The sequence below is a fragment of the Taurulus bubalis genome (genome assembly GCF_910589615.1).
Source record: "Taurulus bubalis genome assembly, chromosome: 19".
Classification (NCBI taxonomy): Eukaryota; Metazoa; Chordata; class Actinopteri; order Perciformes; family Cottidae; genus Taurulus; species Taurulus bubalis.
Genome location: NC_136607.1, coordinates 13,311,564 through 13,332,600, shown reverse-complemented (window position 1 = coordinate 13,332,600; position 21,037 = coordinate 13,311,564). Strand labels below are relative to the sequence as shown.

The window sequence follows — 21,037 nt, the reverse complement described above, 5'->3', positions numbered from 1 at the left end:
GACTAGTTAGCTCAAAAGCAAAGGATGTGACATCAGATTGACTGGATTGTCTGTTTGTTTCATCAGTGGATGTACATGCAAACATGGTGCAAGACATCCACCTTGAAAAGCAAGCAACCTGCAATAATTTGACTATCAAGTTTTAACATGGGCCTTCTCTAGACTACTGTTTCAGTGATCACATATTTATTACATGTGTATGTAATTATTTTGTACACTGTAGATTCAGCTGGCCACAACCCATATCAAACAAAACTACATACCTTGGATGTTCAAATGCAATCTTCTATGTCAAAAGTCTAAATAGGTCAATGTCAGATAACTGGTGTCCAAAGCCACACATAGACTTCAGTCTATATGAACCCTCTTCTGTTAAAGTGGCAAACTTAGTCATTATTACTTGGGATGGCAAAAATAAATATGAGGAACACAAGGAGAAATACTCTTATTACAACAACAACCACTACCAATTGGGTGATATTGTTTTTTTTCCAAAGCAAATCAGCGTGTGTCTAGATGTGTTGTAGAATCAATGACCATGCTTTATTCTGTCTGCAAATATGCATTCCGGAAATAAGTGAAAAAAATTCAGTGAAACAATTTTATTTTTATTTTGTTTGTTAACAGAGTTAGCTTCTTTTAAATTTAAACAAGAGAGAAAGAGGCATGCGGTAAAACATAAATAAAACAATACTACTAAATATAATTTCAGGATTGCTTGTCATCCACTGCTCTGGACTTGGGTCAAGTCTTTAGACATGTATTACACTTTTGAGTCTTGGAATAATACTTGATTTTATGTCAAGTAATAAATACACAAAATAATTACAGGTCAAAACAATAACAACCTAAATTAAATACAATAATAATAACAATGTCAGTGACTAAACAAAGTAATTAGTATGTGAAGATATATCAGAAGCCATGATTTTGTTAAAAGTATTCTGAAGGCCATAATAATTTCACCGGTTTCAAATGTCGTATTCTTCTCCTGCACTACCTTACAGTAAACAAGTCCTAAATATGAATCTTGAACATGGTCCATTTTTCTTTGAGTTTGCAGGATCACCAGGTGCTCTGCAGAATTGTAACTTAAATTTCATGTAAGTAAGGGCGATAAGAGACCTTTAAATCATCAAAGAGTGTATTTGTTCATCTGTATTTGCCTAGCCCTATAGAGATGATCTGTGTTGAGATAGGCATAATCCTCAGCACTGCGCAAATAAACATTATTACTGTGAGCAAAATTAAAAGAAAAGAAATACATTTCTGACAAAAGAAATTAAGAATAATTCCTCAATTATTCATTAAAAGTTTCCTGTTTGTTTAATGGATAGGCTATGTAAGTTCAAAAAGTAAACAAGCCCTGTCGTGGCAATTTCCGTTGAATAAAGCACAAAGTCTAAAACACAAACTACAGTGTCACAGGTTACATAAAGCAAGACATGTAGTACAAGTATGGACAAAAAGACAACAACGTTACCACATATTTAGTTCTAAACATTGTTTGCACTATTTGACAATTATGACATATCAACCCAATAAAAGAAACGGGAGATTTGTAATTATAAAAAAAAGGGGGGATAGCACCATAGACCGTACATGGATAACACAGGAGATCCCTCTGCGACCCCTACCGGCAGAGACGCAAACCGGCACCAAACTGATGACGTGGTCCGATCTGTCTTTGACCAAAGCAGCAGTATGGCCGACCAAAGCAGGCAAATTAAACTCGCTGCAGCTAAGAAAAAGGTAAAGTATTTAACAACTGACCCGGCTGATTAACACCAGAAAGACTGTTCCTGTCTCTCTTCTGTAGGTTTGCGTTGCTGGTGTTTTCTTTCGTCTTGTGAGACCTTTCTTAACGGAGCATGGGTGTTGTCATTACACGTCGCCCGACCTCTGCGCTGTCGCTTGTCCCGCCTCTCTTGCTTCTTTTGAGGCTTAAATGCGCAGGAGAGATCGGTGCTTCTTCTAGGCCTCTATTGGTAGCATTAACTTTCCTTGATTATGCTGACTATTTTTGAGGTTTTTGAGGTTTTTAAATCATCTTACGTCGTGTAGCTAGTCAGTGAGTAACTTAACTTACTCCCTTTACCCAACGGGTTTCTGTGTCTTTCCAGCTAACGTTAAATGTGATTAACGTGATGTGGTGTTTAGCTAACCTTAACGTGCTAGCTAGCTAACTAAGGCAAGTTAACGTTAGCAAGCTGGCTAACTAATGAATAGTTTGCTCTGTATTAGTGTAAAGGATAACACACAGCTGCTCGGCAGCTTTTTGTCTTTTCTATAGGATGGCACAATTATATTAGGGAATGGTTAACAAACAACAATGTTAAAGCAAACGCTGAGCTCGCATTGAAGCACAGTGAGGAGGACAGAATGACGGGGACTGTTTTGACAGCTGACACCCCTCTTCCCCGTCCTGCTGTGTGCTTGAGAGCTAGCTTAGGTGCTACTCAAAAAGATGGTCTTCTCAGCTGTGAAATGTTAGCTTCGGGAAATGACTTGTCAGCATTCTTTGCTGCTCTACAATGTTCTCGTGGTGACAACACTTTGCATTTCGCTGCGGTTCAACCCCACAGTTTGCTGCAAATTATCAATTTAATCTTGTTTGGTTTACTAAGTCATTGAACAAGTATGTCAAAGTGACAGTCAATAACTTCTTGGCTGTGGCTATGCTTTTCCCTGTACAAATAAAACTGCATCTTTGACTAGCTGGGAGCAGTCCATCCCTGCTTCATCTCGGGTTATCTCCCAATCAGTTAGCTTGACAAGTCCCTCCAGTGGTTAGTGATTACTTGTTATCATCAATGTTTTAGTAGATTGAAAGTCAGGGAAAATTGCAAAGGCCTACTGCACGATTTGTGAGAAGAGGTAATACAACAAAGTGTAACGTTGAAAAGGCAGCAGAGGAGATTTCTTTCTGGCAGTAAATAATTGCTTGGTGCACTTTTTTACACATATATTGTTTCCTTTTCTCATGTGCTGCTCAGCTGAAAGAGTTTCAGCAGAAGAGCTCCCCTGTTAGTGTGGGAGGAGAAAAGGAAGGAGGAGGAGGAGGAGGAGGAGGAGGTGGAGGTGGCGGCGGCGGAGCAGGGGCCAAGAAGAAGAGGAAGGTGAAGGGACAAAACCAACACGATGCACCTTCAACAGACAAAAACTCTTCAGACAATGTAAGTCGGTCTCAGGCTGTCTATATGTTTACATATATTTACCCACTTCTCTTTCTGCCTTTGCTGGTCAAATAACTTCTCTCTGTGCTTGACAGTCTTTCTACGTGTATATATAATGTGTATTTTCCAGAACAGTTTCCGATTTGTATTTAAAACACTGTTATAGCATTAGAAAGCATTTTAACTCACTGATAAATTGGCTTTTTTTATAATGGGCTTGGTCATTGATCACAAAGTATTTTGCCGCTTGAAATGAAAAAGCCGATTTACTATCAAGTCAGCAAACACTTTCCTCCTTGTTATCAAACACACACAGTGCCAAGAACACAGTAGCAGTATTGACAATTCTGCTGGCCAAATGACCGGGTGAAAATAATGTTTATCCAAGTCAGAGAAGCACACTGGACGAGAGATGGAGGTAGTGGCCATGGTTATAATGCAGAAAAGTGGAGATATTTTCTCAAAGTGCTCATAGATGATCAATATGATGAACTTTGTACACTCAATTTTTGTCTTAGTTATAACTCATTTGATATGATCAGTATGCATTTTAAGTAATTCTTTTTGTAAACTGACCATCAGTTTTGGACAGTGGTTTGTGTAATATCAACCTTATTTTGTAGGGCTCTTTTGAAAAGATATGTTGTAAAAACACATTCATATTACATACATTTGATATGCTTTGAAAGCGATGTCATCCTGACTGGCAGTCTCCTCTCTAATCTTTATTAATAGCTTCTTGTTTAATCTTTATCAAAACGATGATATTTATCTGATTAGTAAAAATGAATAATCATAATCGTGGAAGCACTGAATCCCTCTTTTTTATTAAGACTTATTTTAACAAAACAAGTAATAAGATAGTTGGTTTAATTTGATTATTTGCTGCTTGTCTCTACTATTACATTTAAAGATTAAGCATTCGCTACTTCTGTGTGGTCTTCGCTTTGTGGTCTGCTTTAAAGCTCTTATAAGCAACATGAGTGTCCAGGAGGACTCACAGTTACAGTAGGTATGTGACTCCAGCACAGAGCTTTCACACACAGTGGCTGACTGTCATTCAGGTCAGTTTTCCACAGATGATGTCGGTCAGTAGTTTTCTAAGCCTGGTTAGAGTCTGGGCTAGTTTCAACTCTTGAGACTCGTTGCTTGTTCTGATGCATTTCTTTTTCCCAAACATGTTTGATTTTGGTTGTTCAAGACTGGATCGATTCATGTAATCTAAAGCTGGATAATGGATGCTGGCAATAACCAAATGGAGTTCAGTTGTAGGGGTCAGAGCACAGGAGAAATTTGACAATCATTGGCTTGCTATTGATGATAATTCATGTTAAGATTCTGCCTGCGCCTTACCCAAACATAATTATTTGGCCTTTAGGAAAGACAACACTGTCTAAATTTGCTTTATATACAAAGGTAAGTGCATAGGCAAATAATTATAGACTTGGCACAGGTTAACTGTGCTTGCAAGGGAAAATATGTGAGAGTTGATTTGTAGAGGAAGCTGAAGCAATAGGAGAAATGCTGCGCTGCCCCTGCATTCTTATTCAGATTTACATTTTCTTTGCATTAGTAATACACTTTTTTATTCTGATTAGGTTACTCTAATGCAGGCAATATTTTCTGACCTCTTGGGCCGGACATACTAGCCTCGGTTTCTCCGTATAACACACCCTATCAGTCTCTCCCCTTTCACATCTCTTTCATTTTCCACCTTTGTTTCTTCTCTCCTGAAGTTTGACTGTTTTCTGAAAGCACTTAGTCAAAGCAATGGAGTAGTCCTACCTCCTTATGGCAACAGTAAGGTGAGCCTCTGTCTCTCTCTCTCTCCCTTTCTTTTTGCCCTATCTGTTTTTTCTGTCTCTGCATCCTTCTGCTGTAAATAGCTGCTGAAGCATTACATTTGGTATCTTGCTTCCCTATTCTTATCTCAAGTGCACGTATTCTTTTTTTTGTCACACAGACAAGAAAGCATGGAATGGATTTGAGTGCAAATTCTTGCATCGGTACTTTTAAATCTGTCAAGAGAGTGCATTAACGGTTAAGAGTGTATCCCAGTGTTGTTGGTGATCTCCTAGAGTTTACCCTCTTATGTAGAAGTATGCACAGTGTATGAGTCTTAGTAGCTGCATGGCTGTGTTATCTGCATCTTGTTGCATAAAGCAGGCATACTTCTGGGAAAGCAAGAAATGTACGTGTACACTTTTCAACTGTCTTCTCATTGCTAGGTTTGTGTTTGTTTGTTCTCTGCCTGATTTAAAGGATTACAGATGTCTTGCTTGCATTAGCTTTAAAGTCAGAGTGAGTGTGAAAGAGATGCGTTATTTTATTTGGCATCATTCAATTCAATGTTGTTATTTATACAGCATAGTCTGCGTATTTCAGTGCTTTCATTCTACGCTTCAGAGAGTCATGGGTAACGATGGTGGAAAACAATGGGCATTGTGTAACCGCTACCTTGCTACAGCTGTCACCATAAATAACAGAGCCTGCTATAAGTGCTTTGTAGCTATTGACCACATATATAGATACCCTTCATTTTCCTATTACACTCCTATTTCCTCTTAGACTGTGGACAACCACCCATTAATCTGGACATATGAATTACATAATTGGGTCAATTGAACTGTATCATTACAAGATTCAGTACAGTAATCAAGTTATTTCCTTGCACCTCAAAGCAGACACAGTTTGAGACATCATCGTGATCTTTCTGTTTTGTTGTTTCTTCATCATAACTGCTCTTGTTCTTGCCATGAAACCAGTGTGAGCATTTTTTGTGTATGTGTCACCTCAGGCCTTTGCTGACATGGAGGCCATCGGGTCTTCAGTTCCCCAGGTGCTGGAGGACCCAAAGGGCGAGCTGGGTCATGGCTCACCCGTGTCTAACTTCGCTAGCACTAACGCTGCTACTAACCCTGAGTCTGTTGGTCATAACACTGACCTCCAGGTGTGTCTCTCTTTCTGTCATTTTCTCCCTCTTTGTCTTTCTCCCTCTCTAAAATCAAATATTGTCTTCTCCTTCTTACTCTTGTATATCCTTCACATCTAAGAGTATATGCCTAAGCATAATGGTTCTAAAAAGTATATTGCCAGTTGCTGTATTTTTACCAATATGTCTGACAAAAACAACAGATCCCCTCTTTATTTGGGATCTACTTTGTCATCACGCAAATTCTTTTAATCAAATTGTACCATATTTGTTATGTTTTCCTTCTCTCCCTGTTTGTCTGTCTACCTCTAACTCTGTTTTTCTCTTTTGATCTTACTCTCTTTCTGCAGGAATATTCGGATACCAACGGTAATGAGAGTTTAATGGAGGAAAATAGGTGGGTTTCCTGATTCGTCACTGCCCATGACACACCCTTAAATCTGTTTATGGAAACGCACACCATATACAAATCATGGCACATTTGCAGTTAAATATGTTTAGAATATGGCAATATAGATTTATAGCAACTAAGGGCTGGGTAAAACCTTTTGGAAGCAGTTTATTCAATAATGTCAATTTATTCTCAGCACATTCAATATTGTGCATGTTAGAGACTACTTTAATATCATAACATTTGTCATAAACTAGGTATAATAAGCAATACTACTGTGGCAATATATCCTGCTACTCTTGCCATTGATTACTAATGCAACATAGTAACCTACATGGTTAATGTGTGTGATTGATTATTTATGTCTGTTATCCTGCAGACCACTGTCTTCCACAGAGAGCCTGCGACAGCTCTCACAGCAACTGAATGGCCTTGTCTCTGAGGTACAATTTTAGGACCGCTAATGTCCTATCTGTCTGTCTCCCTCCCTCACACACACTCACTCTCTCTCACACACACACACACACACACAGACACACGCACACATATTTGTCATTCAGTGTTATAACTATGAAACACCATCACTGATTTTATTTGAGGTGTATTTGTGGTGTGTTGCATCTATTCTTAGCAGGAATGCATTTCAGATTTACCGGTTGTCCACAATCGCCTCAAGCACACTGACTGCATTCACTGGCGCACCAGCTTTATATATTTCCTCTGAACTTGGTTTGGTTTAGTTTTGCACAGTCAGCAGCAAATCACAAAGTGTGCTTTTTGTCAGGTTTCTGAGACACAGTTTACAGTGACCTTTTATCTGCTGAGTAACAGGATTAATGAGATGAGTATTATAAACACATATAATTCTGGTTTAGTAGTATGTGAACTTAATAAGCACATTGTTTTATCATACATTTGAGAAAAAAATATCTTTAGTCATGATTGCCCCACTTGGTTGTGAAATACAGGTGTTATAACTGCTGACTAAACCGATTGCCAATCTGCAATGCATCCAGTATATTTCAGCTTTGAGCTCGTAGATAAAGGTCTTTTTTTTATTGAAACACCTTTTATAATTCTCTTAATGAATGTCTACAGAAACTTTGTCATAGATTGTTTTTGTTAATTTTGATGTTATTACTATTGAGGGCTAACCGGTTAGGGTTAACATATTGTTGACATATGATTATATTGTGTTGTGTTAAAAGGTATTGTGTTGAAAGTGCAATAATTTGCTTGTCTGTGTCATTCTAGTCCTCTTCTGCATATGTGAATGGGGACAGTCCACCTGTTGGTGAGAGAGAGCTGGAGGTAAGATATAAATCCAATATTTTCTATAAACAGAAAGCCCAAGTTAGAAGTCAGGTTACAATAGTTTGTTAATACTACTCAATTTACCAAGTGAGCCTTGAGCTAAAATGTATTATAATGTGATGCGATCAATGGCAGTGGATGACTGTTTAGATGCCTGACAAGGAAGAAACTAGCACATAGCAATACAACTCTTCAAGAGCAATGATGTGTTAAGTGGTCTTTCTGTTGAGGGCTGTAGAAAAAGTAAAAACCTTTAACTAAAAATCCTCCATTACATTTGACTTAATTTTTCATTATTGAAAACACATTTTTGCTCCACTTGTAGAAGTGGTATTGTTTGCCTCCATGTTAATAATTCACATCAAAAGTCTTTATTTGACTTCTGCCGCGACACCTTATCCTTCTCTTTCTTTTTCTTTTCCCCCCCTCCTTTCCCGGATGCACGTGTGCATGTGATAGGGTCGGAACCAGGAGATGGCAGCCGCCCTGGAGTCCAGCAAGCTAACAAACTCTCAGTTAAATACCAAGCTAGACCAGCTGGTAAGAAGCTGTGTGTGTTTGTGTGTTTGTCTGGGAGGGGGTGTGTTTGTGTGATTGGAGTTACCTCATTCTAGCCATCCCACAATTACCACATGCATGTAGTACATTCTGCATGTACTACATGCATTCTGCATGTCATCTTGAGTAACCACACACTAGTAGAAATCATGCATGGATTACAATGTTTTATATAGCTTTTCTACAAGGTGTAACCAACCACTGCATAAGGGACAATATGGACACACTACGGTCAGAGCTGTCATAACCTGATGGCAGATGCCCTATTATAGCACACTAACAGTAATATGCTCAAAGCTTCAAATAAAGTGAAAAGGTTAGCATAACATCGATAACAGAACAGGTTTATCATTTCAATACTTTGTTCTATCCCTGTCGTGTCTGGCATTCAGATGAGGGCTTTTGTGCCAGAATGATGTTTCTAGGGATAGATTTGCTGCAGAGGTGATGAAAGAAATGTCGGTCTTTCCCAAACTAATATCTATATCCTTTTGGTCTGGCAGACACAGCAATCTCAGGGGCTCTCCGATCAGCTACAAAAGGTAAACAGGGTTTTTTCTCTCTGCCTGTTCATTCCTGTCTTAATTTATCCAGTCTACTGAATTTTCACTTCCTTGCTGTTGATTCATGAGCTTTGGTATTTTTCTTTCTTAAGGAGCGAAAAGATTTTGAACAGAGAGTTTCAAAAGAGCAGGGAGCCATGCGGGAGCAATTACAGGTAACCTTTTACCCAAACACATACATGGAGTTGTTATAAAAGTGCGTTTTTAGAATGTCTGAAACCGTTTCATCGAAGAAAAAAAAAGAGTAAAAAGCCTCATTGTACAACATGTCATGTATCAGTATGAATGCCAGAGCCCATGGTGTCACCCTGATATGAAATGTAATCTGAGAACATACCATGATGTGGTCTGTCTAGCAAGGCTGAAGGACTGAACTGTACTCTGTATACAGTTGTATTTAGTTAATGTTGTTATGTAATGAGGGACTTAATGTAAAATCATGGACATTATCTAAGTCCAGTGGTTCTCAACCTTTTTTCAGTGATTTTCAATGAAATAGACCCCCTAACCAGCACAAAGCATTTTTGGTTGAAAAAAGATGTAATACACAGCACTGTGCCATCAGTGTCTGATTTAATATAGAATATATACAATTCAGTTTTTGAATTTACACTTATATTTTATTGAATATGTATTGAATAACATTTTTTAAAGGATTTTTTTTTTTTTAATGGATACTAATTTTAAATATATTAAAAAGAAATTGCACGTACCCCCTGGAGTGCCTTCACGTACCCCCATGGGTACACGTACCCCCATTTGAGAACCACTGATCTTGTCCCACGTTGTTGTTTGTCTGTCCTCTCCCAAGGTTCACATTCAGACCATTGGTATACTGGTATCAGAGAAGTCAGAGTTACAAACTGCACTACAATACACACAACACGCTGCACGGCAGAAAGCAGGTGCGTGTGTTTTATAATCGGCCGTACGTGCACTTGAACGAAACGTTTTCATCTTGGCAAGACCTTATTTAACAGTTTGTATGTGTGTCTGTGTGTAGCTGAAGCAGATGAGCTGAATAACCGTCTGCAGGCAACAAAGCAGAGAGTGTCAGAGCTGGAGAGAACTCTCTCTTCTGTCTCAACACAACAGAAACAGTTTGAAAAGGTAACACGCTCTTCATTAATTACTCCTATACAGAATTCATAGAAAAAATAATTCATTAACTCACAATGAGCCGCATGCTTGTAAAACAGCCACATACAAAAGCATATACATGTACCTTCATGCTGCATTTTAATTGCCTGTGTCATGTGTCTTTGTTATTTTTAATACATTTTCCTTTTTGTCTCCAGCACAACAAAGAGTTTGAAAAGGAGAGAGACAGCCTGAGGCTAGAGGTGTTTAGACTAAAGTAAGTCACTTAGTCCTTGAATACACAAGGAGACATATTTCGTAACATTTCCACAGCAGAAGATAAATAGTATTTAGAGTCCATAAAATAATTTGCAGCCCAACAGATGGCACACGCAATTCTCCAAAGTCCTGTTGAAAGCGGGTAGGTAACATGAACAATCTCTGCATATCTGTGTGTTCACAGTAATTTGAGTGAGGAGTCGAAGCAGCAGAAGTCAGAGCTGTCGGAGCAGATAAAGCTGAGCACACAGGAGAATGGCGCAATGAGGCTGGAGGTGGAAGATCTTCGCAAGAGACTCGAGATAGCTGATCTCATGTTGCAACAGGTGCATTAAGACACAGGCACAACATTTTACAGTACATCACATGTATACTGATCTTCCTCTTAAAAATAATCTGAAGTGTTGGATCAACTTCACAGCAAGTTTTAGTTTCAATTGCAAGCTATACATGTTTGTTTGCCGACAATGCACACGTGATGTTTTTTTCATGTATTTACCTGCATTTCACTCCAATTGTTTTTTCCCTCTCTAGTGCTCCAGTCAGTCAGATCCCACCAGTGCCAACCAGCAGGTCCAGTTACTGCTGGGAGAGAAGCAGCAGCTGGAGGAACATAACCACCAGGTCTGTGTACAAAGACCTTTCTCTTACAGTTATGTGTCATGCTACTGTCAGTCCATGTGGACATTCATTTAAAACCTTTTGCGTTGGTTCAAAGTATGTTGATATTTTTTTTAAAGGGTGTGGCTCTTTAGCAGATAAACTGTTTCTGTTGTATAAAATTAATGCAACTCAACAAAGCTATCCCTGCAACAATTTGTTCTAAAAACATATACCTTAGCCACAATCATTGTAACTTTCCTGTTTGCCTCGCCATCAAATGACCCATGAGATGTCGTCGATCTTTATTATTGTCTTGTTAACACCATCCCCTGCTTAATGTTTTTGATGTTGTAGCTGATTGAATCAATTGGCCAGTTGCAGACAGAGAGGGATTGCTACGCAGAGCAGCTCCAAGGGGAGGGTCGTGTATGGAAGGACAAAACGGAACAGCTGCTAACACAGGTGAACTATATAGTAACATCAGCATAGACATACGTTTATTATAGTTTTGAAAGTAAAGAAATCTGTATTTTATTTGTTGTTTTTTTAATAATTTTGTGGGTGTTAAACAAATGATGAATTGATGTCTGCGTAGGTGTCTTTGGTGGCAGAGGAGAGGGACAGAAACATTAGCCTTGTCCAGGAACTGGAAGCCAGCATCACAGAGCTAAAAAATGCTGCAGGTAAGAGGCTCACACATGCGTGTTTCTTCCTTTTCACAGCTTTTTGGCTGCTCCTTCCTTGCGCTGCCTATTGACCTTTGGTAAATAAGCTATATTGAAAGGAATGGAATGGGCTCCTATTGTCTTCCAGCAATGTACACCTGATAAGGTGCTTCTGTGATCGAGCAGAACTAACTTCAGAGGGAAAGAGGCCTAAAGCACACTGATGTGCAGCCACAATGGTGCATACAGACAGATGTTTGACACTATTGTTAACTGGTGTCGCAGTGTTCAATACTGCCCCAACATCAGTGTGGTTCAGGCTTAAATTAATGAAGTTGTAATATTTTACTTTCATTGTAAGTATTCACATAGTTTAAAAGTATAACAAATTTAAAAAAATAATTGTGTATGGTAATATTTATTTAAACATAACCTTAAAAGCTTAATGTTCTTATGAACTGTAGCATTCTAAATGCTGGGCCCACACTGGTGACAGTATTTTTCTCTTACAAAATTATTAAACCAGATTTCTCTCATCTGTCTTCCTCCTCCTCCTCCTCCTCTTCCTCCAGTGTTGTTGTCCCAGGAGAGAGAGGCCCTGGATAATGCAGAGCCTCAGTCTTCGGGGCCATCAGAGAGTGAGGTGGCTCTGCAGGAGGCCCTCAACACTCTACATCAGGAGAAAGACGCTCTCATCGCACAGTACCAGGCACAGGTATGAATTTCATTGACACATTCTTGAGCAGTCGTGTGTTAGATAATAATTAGTTAATGTCGTTGATTGTTATGGAATTATATGTGATGAAGAGTCTTATAATGGCCATTAGCCCATAACATTTAAAAGGTTCACCAATTGATTTGCAATAGATTGGTTCTTATCCATAATGTCTCTATTCGGCTTCTAATATTTCCCCCCAGCTACGAGATAACGAGCAGCTGAGCCGCATGTGTGTCGAGCAGGAGACGCGTATGGGGGAGATGGAGCGGCAGTTGGAGAGACAGGTCGAGGAGGGAGACGACCGCCGGCGCATGTTGGAGGATGTTCAGTCAGACAAGGCCACGATTAGCCGTGCTCTCACCCAGAACCGAACACTGAAGGACCAGCTGGCTGAGCTACAGAACGGTTTTGTCAAACTGGTGAGGCTGAAAATCTAGTTGTCCATCTGTCCTTTATTAAAGACACATTTTGAAAGTGCTGTAATTTATGCTTTTGACTCTGTCCTACGTTTTTTCTTCCTACAACTGTCTGGCCTTCTTGCCTGAAATACATTTTGTGTCTGAATGTATCTTACATGTCTTTCTTATTTGGTTATTGTTCTACGATTTGATTAATTTATCTATTAATAACTTGACAAAGGTTTCACATATTAGGAAAGGACATTCATAGCAATTACTATCTCAGAGGGGGCCTCCTGTCTTCAAGCAAAATTCTTGTTGCTTCATTTGTACAGACTAATGAGAACATGGAGCTCGCCACTGCCATCCAGTCAGAGCAACATGTGAAAAAGGAGCTGGCTCGCAGAATGGGGGAGCTGCAAGAGAAACTGCATGACTTCAAGGAGCAGGTATGGCTAAACACAAAACACTCAATGACACCCAATTCTGCATGTTACTTTTTCTTTTATATGATTTTATATTATTTGTAATATGTGTTGTCTGCCATACACATGCTAGTTAGTGCATTAACACAATAGAAAGAGATCAAATGATTTGTTTGAAAATGCAGTCGTTTTCTGCTTCATCCTGGTATTATTTTTTTTTTCTTCTCTTTGTTCCCTTTTGCTCCAGCTGGAACTAAAAAGTACGGAAAGCCAGGGTCTGATGGAGCAGAGGGACCAGGTAGTGGCCCACCTGCAGCAATACTGTGCGGGCTACCAGACCCTGGCCTCAGAGAGGGAACAGATCCACCACCAGTATCTGCAGCAGATCCAGCTCATGGACCGGCTGCAGCACGATGAAAGCCAGGGCCGTGTGCAACTGGAGATCAGTCACAATCAGCTCAAGCAAGCGCAGGTGTGATTTTTAGGAATAAGGCCTTGTTCACGTGACTATTGACGATGTATGAAAAACTTTGAAACATATGTTATTTATTATTATATGTATTACACTACTAGATTTCCATTTTAAAACATAGTCTAGTGGCATTATCAGTCCTACGGAGCAGATGTCTTTGAGGAAGGCGATGGACACAAAACCAACAACTTTCCTTGTCTTATTAATTCTTATTTTGTTCTTCACAACTATCGTGAAGTTCACAAAGAAAATGTAAACGAACAAAAGCATAAATGCTCTCCAGTACGACAGGGACTTCAGCCACCTGGCAGAGCTACGAGTGTAAAAGCAGACCAACGAAAGCGAAGAAATTAATGAGATGTGTGTGTTGACAAAATATGTTTTAAGTTAAAAAAATCAAAAAAAGTTAGTTTAGTGTGTGTGTGAAAGAGAGCGCGCAAGACCTGCAACTTGTTTTTTCCACTAAATCTAGAGTGTAAAGAGGAAGATTATAGAGCACGATCTTAAGTATCATGCAGAACTTTTTATTATTAAAGAGTACTATAATACTTGTGTTTTCTGTAACTAAGCAACCAATCGACTTCCTGTTTACACTGGCACCCACAACGCCCAGTGTACATGACTTGTCATGTGATATTGATTTTCAGTGGTGATAGTATGGACTGAAATTATTTAGAAAACAATATTTAAATGTCTTTGTGGACTGAGATCATTTTCCTTTTAAAACCGGGGTTTTAAAAGGAAACATACTCATGTGGGTGTAGCCTAAGTTAATGACTCCCCCTCCCCTTCCAGGAGCATTTGGAAATGGTAGTCAAAGACAACGAGCATTTGAAGGCTGAGGTGAAGGAGCTGCTTTACAGCTCAACTCTTGTCACATCATCCAGAGACCAAGGTAAGATGTATCTCTGACTGGTATATTGGTACTTATTAAGCCTTTGTCTTCTTGGAGCTTTTTCAGATTGAATTCTTCTCGCCTTCTAAAGCTTGTCATTCTGTCACTTAGGAGATGGAGTGGAGAGCCAGTCACTGCAAGAGAGCCCAGCGAAATCCTCCTCCATAGTTATCCCAGAAGACTTTGAGAGCCAGAAGGAGATGGTGAGGATGGTGATGAATGTTCTTCACAAAAAACTACGTGTGAAGAAATTCGAAAAGGATTTGCTGATTTCCTTTGCTTTAGTACACATTCTGAACGTCTCAATAATGTTAGAAGTTTACACTTACATAATACGTCTGCTACCTTGTCAGTTTGAATAATTAATTTATATTTTTGATGCAGAAAAGTCTAATACAGAAGTGACTTTGAAACCTCAATGAAGTCAGATTAATTTTTAACTACATATGAGGCAAAAAAACACCTCAACACCATTCTTTCTCCTCCGACAGGAGGAGTTTATTCGTGGAGCTTTGACTCAGCTGGAGGCAGAGAGGGATGAGGCCAAGAGGCTACTGGAGGAGGAACACCGGCTCCACATGGCAGCCAGGCACCAGGCCGCCCTGGCCCTCAGCCTTGAGCACCAACACCACAGCCGCGCACCTGATTATGACCATCATCACGACCATCATCACGATCACGATCACGATCACGATCACGATCACGGCCACGATCACGGCCACGACCACGGCCACGACCACGATCACGGCCACGATCACGATCACAGCCACGATCACGATCACAGCCACGATCACGATCACAGCCACAGCCACGATCACGATCACAATGAGGGCCAACACAGTCACTGTGAACAGAGTCACGAGCATTCAGGTGAGGAAGACTAGATGGTTTGTATGTGTGTCAGCATGCTAATGTTTTTACAATGAAATGTCCAAGAATACGTGTCTCTAGAGCGCTTTATAATCTGTAGTTATTTATGATCATATAGATTATTTTTTTAGTTTCTGGAGTGAATTATCTTAATCCGCTGTATACGATCCCAGAAGGAGGAGTACCGGTGGAAGTTCATCAGGCCCTGCAAGCTGCCATGGAGAAGCTTCAGCAGCGTTTCAGCTCCATCATGAGGGAGAAAGCTGACCTGAAGGAGAGGGTGGAGGAGCTGGAGCACCGCTGCATCCAGCTGTCTGGAGAGACGGACACTATAGGTGAGACAGAAGGATATTTTTGTTGTATTGCTTTGGTTTTAGTCTTCATCACTACTGATTAGTTACTACATTCTCCGTCTGTCTTCCAGGGGAGTACATAGCTCTGTACCAGAGTCAGCGGGCCATCATGAAGCAGAAACACCAGGAGAAGGAGCAATACATCAGCATGCTGGCCCAGGACAAGGAGGAGATGAAGGTACTGGAGAGCAACCTTTTTGTTTTGAATAACCATCAATGCAGTCCGTTGTACTTCCATACCATGTTTGTCATGATGCATGTTTTTGCTCAGTTTTCTGTCATTGTTTCGCCATCGTCCATTAGGCGAAGCTGGCAGAGCTGCAGGATCTGGTGATGAGGCTGGTGGCTGAGAGGAACGACTGGTACAGCCGCTACACCGGAGCTGTAGCCAGCGCAGGCACAGTGAACCCCGACCTGCTTCCTGTTGGGGAGGATCCCCCTCACCTGGAGCACCACGCACACACGCACCTGCATGCTTTCAGTGGAGCAGGTAGGCACAACCACACAGTGTGTGCACTTCAGTGGCCGTTGAGTGTGTCCCCTCTCGAGCCACATCCACCCATGAGGTTGAGTTGGCCTTAGTTTACTACATTTTGCTGTTGACCACATTGACCTCAGTCGGCAGTATTTACCTTAATCAGATGTCAGAGTATAGGCGAGTCACTCTGGATTTCACTGCACAAATTAAAGTCAGCAGTCAGATAATCCATGTAAATGATATCACTGTTTTTTTTGTTGTTTTTTAAGAATTAAAATGCCACTTTCTGTTTATAAAAGTAAGAATAAAAGTCCTTATATTGGGTCTTTTTTATATTCAATATAACTTCCCCATGCTGCCCTCTTCCCCTCCCTGCTGCAGAAGCCATGGAGATCATTCCTTTATCGGAGCCCACCACAGGCCTGGAAGCCCCCTCGTCCCAGACGCTGTCGAGTGGGTCAGCCCAGAATGACTCCAAGCCCCTGGGGCCCAAAGAGGACGGCACAGCCCAGCAGATCATGCAGCTGCTCCAGGAGATCCAGAACCCCCAGGGAGCACAAAGATCCCCACCTTTCCTCGGGGAGAACCCCTGCATCCCCTTCTTCTACCGGCCTGACGAACAGGACGAAGTCAAGATCCTGGTGGTGTGAGGTGTGGCTGTGACTGAGGCTGGCGTGTGTCTGTGTGTATGTATATGAGATATTGGACATGTCTTGAAGTCTGGGGAATATTAATCACCACAGTATACCGTGTTTGTAGCTTGTTGATCATAGTCACAAACACATTCAAGAAATGACACCCTGCAACATTAGTCACAGATATCTGAATGTCTTTGACCCCGTTACATTTACATGCCCCCCTCTCTGCTCTGTGTGTTGGCACACATGCTTGGTTAAAAGGAGTGTATTATCTATTTTTCGTTTTTATGGGGTTCTTTGTTTATGATAACCAGTATTTCTTAGAGCAATCTAATTATTCTCCATACCACCATTTTTAATCACCATGTCCCCGCTTGTCCTACCATTTTACACATAAGTGCAATAAAAGGGCCGTATATTCCGAACCCTTGCTGATGCAGTACAAGAGCTGTCAAAAATGTGTGCAACGTCAGTGCAGATCTCAGTTTTACACAATTCACTGTACAAATGCCAAATAAGAGCATTGCGTTTGAATGTAATAACCCGAGTATTTACCCGTATGTTTGTGTAATGTGAGGAGAGCTGATGGTGGTGAATGGGCGCACGAGGAGAAGAGGTGCAGAGGACGATGTAAGTTTAAGTCAGATAGAGAAACTGAGGGCTCAGACTGGCCTTTGAACTGGAGGCGCTGTTCTGTTTCAGAGTAAAGATTTTACTAGTTACATGATAAGATTCAGGAAGACAGAGGCAGGTGTCGTAGATTGGTACTGTTCCTAAAATAACCTTTTCTCTACCTTTTTTGTTCCTCCAAACACTGAAAATAAGTAATTTTTGTACAATGTGAAATGTTAATATATGTGTGTTGTGATGTCAAACATCCTGTTCGATTGAGAGAAGTCACCGCTGTTATGAAAAGGTGGTTTCTAAAGTTATTGAGGGGATAGATGCAATTTATAAATCCCATGAAAACATATTTTAGTTGGTTATTAAGGCATTTTTTTCAGAGTGTAATTCTGATAAATGGTAGAGCTTGGGCTGCTGCGCTTTGAGCTGCTTTCCATATTATTGTTTTCTCTATCTTTTTTGTTGATATTTACCTGATAGATACTGGGGTGCAGTGACTGGAGGAAGTTACAGGAAGTATGGTGTTAAAATGCACTCCATAAGTCGCCTCTCTTTTCTTCAAGTACTCTCTATCCTGAGGCATTTGGCTGGCCTCCTCACAAATGATGATGATTTATTTCATCACCATAGCTGCGCCACTATAACTGAGCTCTAATTTAAATTTCATGTTTTATCTGTTTTGTTTTTTTTAAGTTTCTCAACAAACTCTATTGGAATGAGCCTGTCTTTTGTTACGTTTGCTTATATTTCCACATATCAAAGATGAAATAATGCACATCCCTTACAACTGGACTGTGTGAATTTATTTGTGTGTGTGTGTGTGTGTGTGTGTGTGTGTGTGTGTGTGTGTGTGTGTGTGTGTGTGTGTGTGTGTGTGTGTGTGTGAGATCCAAACTGTTTCCTCTTCATCCGAAGTTGCATCTGTTGTACTTTTTGTAGAGTTCTATCAGATTATGTAAGTATGATTGCACTAAAACTGTACAAAGCCTCTCATTCGGCTCCTCCCTCTGTGGCTGGTTGGACAGCAACGTTTCTACCACAGAGCCCGTTAGCTGGCTTCATGACTTCTGTGGAGGAAAAGGGGAATCCTATGACGCCACGGTCTGAAGCCGAGGGTTCCAGTTGAAGCTAATTAATTTAATTGAAGGTGTGTGTGTGTGTGTGTGTGTGTGTGTGTGTGTGTGTTTGTGCGCAGTGTTGCACTCGGAGGGTGAATTGTAAATATGAATAGAAGGTGATATCCCAAAGTTATGGGACCAATCAGAATATGAGAGTCTTTCCAAAACTAGTCAAAATTGTTGTATTCATATTTTGTAGCTCTTGTCTTGGCAACACTTGAGTAAATCTCTTTCGGGGATCCCAACATTATAACCTTTTTTTCTTAAACTTAGGACATGTCTAGCTTGAAGGGAGAGATACTCATTTTCACAAATGTAGATTGGAGGATGGATTGATTGACAACTTCACTGTCAAGCCTTTTCCCTTTGCAACTAGCAACCAAGAGCTACGACGTCACAGCTCACTTATGTTTCACTTCAGATTAATTCACGACAGAGGCCTCTGGTTTTTAAGAGTCTTCCCATGGTTTTAATATGCAAGGACAGGAGGGGCATACAGAAATCCCAGTGACTGCGTTTGGAGGTATTTTGAACTCACTTTGGATGTCTTTGAATTTTAAGATCCTCTCTGTTGTGTTTACTTTGAGGTAGAGGACACATTTGTTCAATTGTTAAATAGCACACTTGCTATTTATCACTAAATGCAACGGGGCAGAATGCATTAGGGCAGATGTTGGTCTTTTAAACCTATTATAGAAAGGGAAATGTAATATGTGGAGGCCATATGTAGTTTACAGTTGTAACATTTTTACAGGCAAAGTAAACAGTGCAGCCTCTACATTAAACCGCAACATTTTGTTAATAACAGGGGGTTTCGAATACATTTACTTTAATCATTCTTGATTTAAAAAATTCCTCGCTTCTTAGCATTCTTTCACTTTTTGGTTTCCCTTTTTGAAAAATGCCACAAAATAAGATTTATTTTTCTTTTGATGTTTTTGGTTAAACCAAGAGTTTAGTTTAGTGTTGTTTCGGGGCTTGTAAAATAACAATTAAGGCAATGTGGATAAAATGACTTCCCACACTCTCTGATTCACTGTTAAATATGTTATGCGTGATGAAACCAATAGCAATGAGAAAGCATTTATTGTCTTTACGGTAAAAGTAAAGGTGGTGTATATACTGTACCTGTGTAACATATTGTATATTCATTATGCCTGGTGTGTGGGGGAACGCTGCTCTGCCATGTTTACTGGCTGTGTGGACTGTGTGTTGTTGGCGGTTACTGACTGGCTGTGATTTAATACAAAGATTGACTAAAAAAGAGGAAATATTCTATTTATTTGGAATACGTTAGTATCTCAACTAATCAGTTTTAATGTAATGTTTGGATGGAAATGAAGAATCATTCAGAGAACTGATTTGTTCGAGGGCTGCTTCTGACAGAAGCTTTCTGATTTGTTGTTTTCCTCGAGTAATATTTTCTCCCCTTCTCCTGATTAAAACTGATTGAGCAACTTGAACACGTTGTGTCTTGATTTCTTCATTATTTTGATCTGACCATCGTTTATTTGATTATTTACATCTTTGCCTTTTTCACTGTGACAAAAGGTCTCTTCCCTTGCTCACCCATGTTCAGTTAAATAATTAGAATTGTTTAGAAGTACTTTCAAGTTTGTGTTTAGTGCTTATTACAAAAGAATGAATGGAGATGGACTTTGATCAAAATCTGTTCAGCCACCGTGAAGACGTTTAGAAAAATGTCTTGCTGGCAAACTTGGCGGCGTAGGTTTTAAGGAGTATCAGTAGGCCATAGTAGATGTAGGTGGGTGATTTCAACATGTCGACCCAGAGAAATGTACATTGAACATTTGACCTATAGGTAAAAACATTACTAAGAACATAAAACCCAGAAGAGCTGTTAGCCGGGCTGTAGACTAGATCAGTTGTTTTTGTTGAAAGTTCTTTTAACCTTCTGTTCACCTCCTTCCCCAAATCCAGTGTAGCTCTTCTGAATTATGTTGTTTACCACCATAAAGAGGAGAAGAAGACAAAGAGGAAACTTCAATGAGTACACTGAGGTTTTTAATGTGTTGACAAAGCACAGCAGTTCTGCAAGACGGAGCCATCGTTCCATCCACAGCACTTAAAACAAGATGCAGGACCTGGTTGCTGCAGGAGTTCACACATTCACACAGTCCCCTTCTGCTCTTTTACACACAGAGAGGAACAAGGAAAAACAAACAACAACTCTGCTTCCAGCTAAAGTATCAAACAACCTGCCAATGTCCACACACAGCACTGCATTATACATTTGTATACGTTTTTCAAAGATTTCCTGATACACATACTCATTTATTCATAATAATTTAAATATTCAGCAGATTAAATTCTCTACAGAGGAAGTACAAGTCCCATAAGAGGCACCACACATTTACATTGTAACACAATAAGATATGTCCATAATAAACTATTCACTTTTAAATAAGTAGAATATGCTTTGTTGTATTTCCGTTGCAGTTGTGGAGAATTCAGATGCACAAAGGG

The 21,037-nt window shown here is 40.0% G+C and overlaps 1 protein-coding gene across 1 annotated transcript; it reads left to right on the top strand.

Annotated features, from left to right (window-relative positions):
• The first annotated feature begins 1,689 nt into the window (after positions 1-1,689).
• Positions 1,690-20,013, top strand: golga2 (golgin A2). The gene is made up of 28 exons (XM_079235424.1): positions 1,690-1,752; positions 2,997-3,176; positions 4,913-4,981; positions 5,974-6,126; positions 6,459-6,505; positions 6,879-6,942; positions 7,754-7,810; positions 8,273-8,353; positions 8,875-8,913; positions 9,027-9,089; positions 9,746-9,839; positions 9,938-10,044; positions 10,233-10,291; positions 10,478-10,619; positions 10,828-10,917; positions 11,251-11,358; positions 11,492-11,579; positions 12,134-12,276; positions 12,480-12,698; positions 13,013-13,126; positions 13,350-13,574; positions 14,370-14,469; positions 14,581-14,672; positions 14,961-15,339; positions 15,513-15,674; positions 15,764-15,870; positions 15,996-16,182; positions 16,552-20,013. The coding sequence occupies exons 1-28, from the start codon at positions 1,705-1,707 to the stop codon at positions 16,818-16,820; spliced, it is 3,486 nt and encodes a 1,161-aa protein (XP_079091550.1). The 5' UTR covers positions 1,690-1,704; the 3' UTR covers positions 16,821-20,013.
• Positions 20,014-21,037: the final 1,024 nt, after the last annotated feature.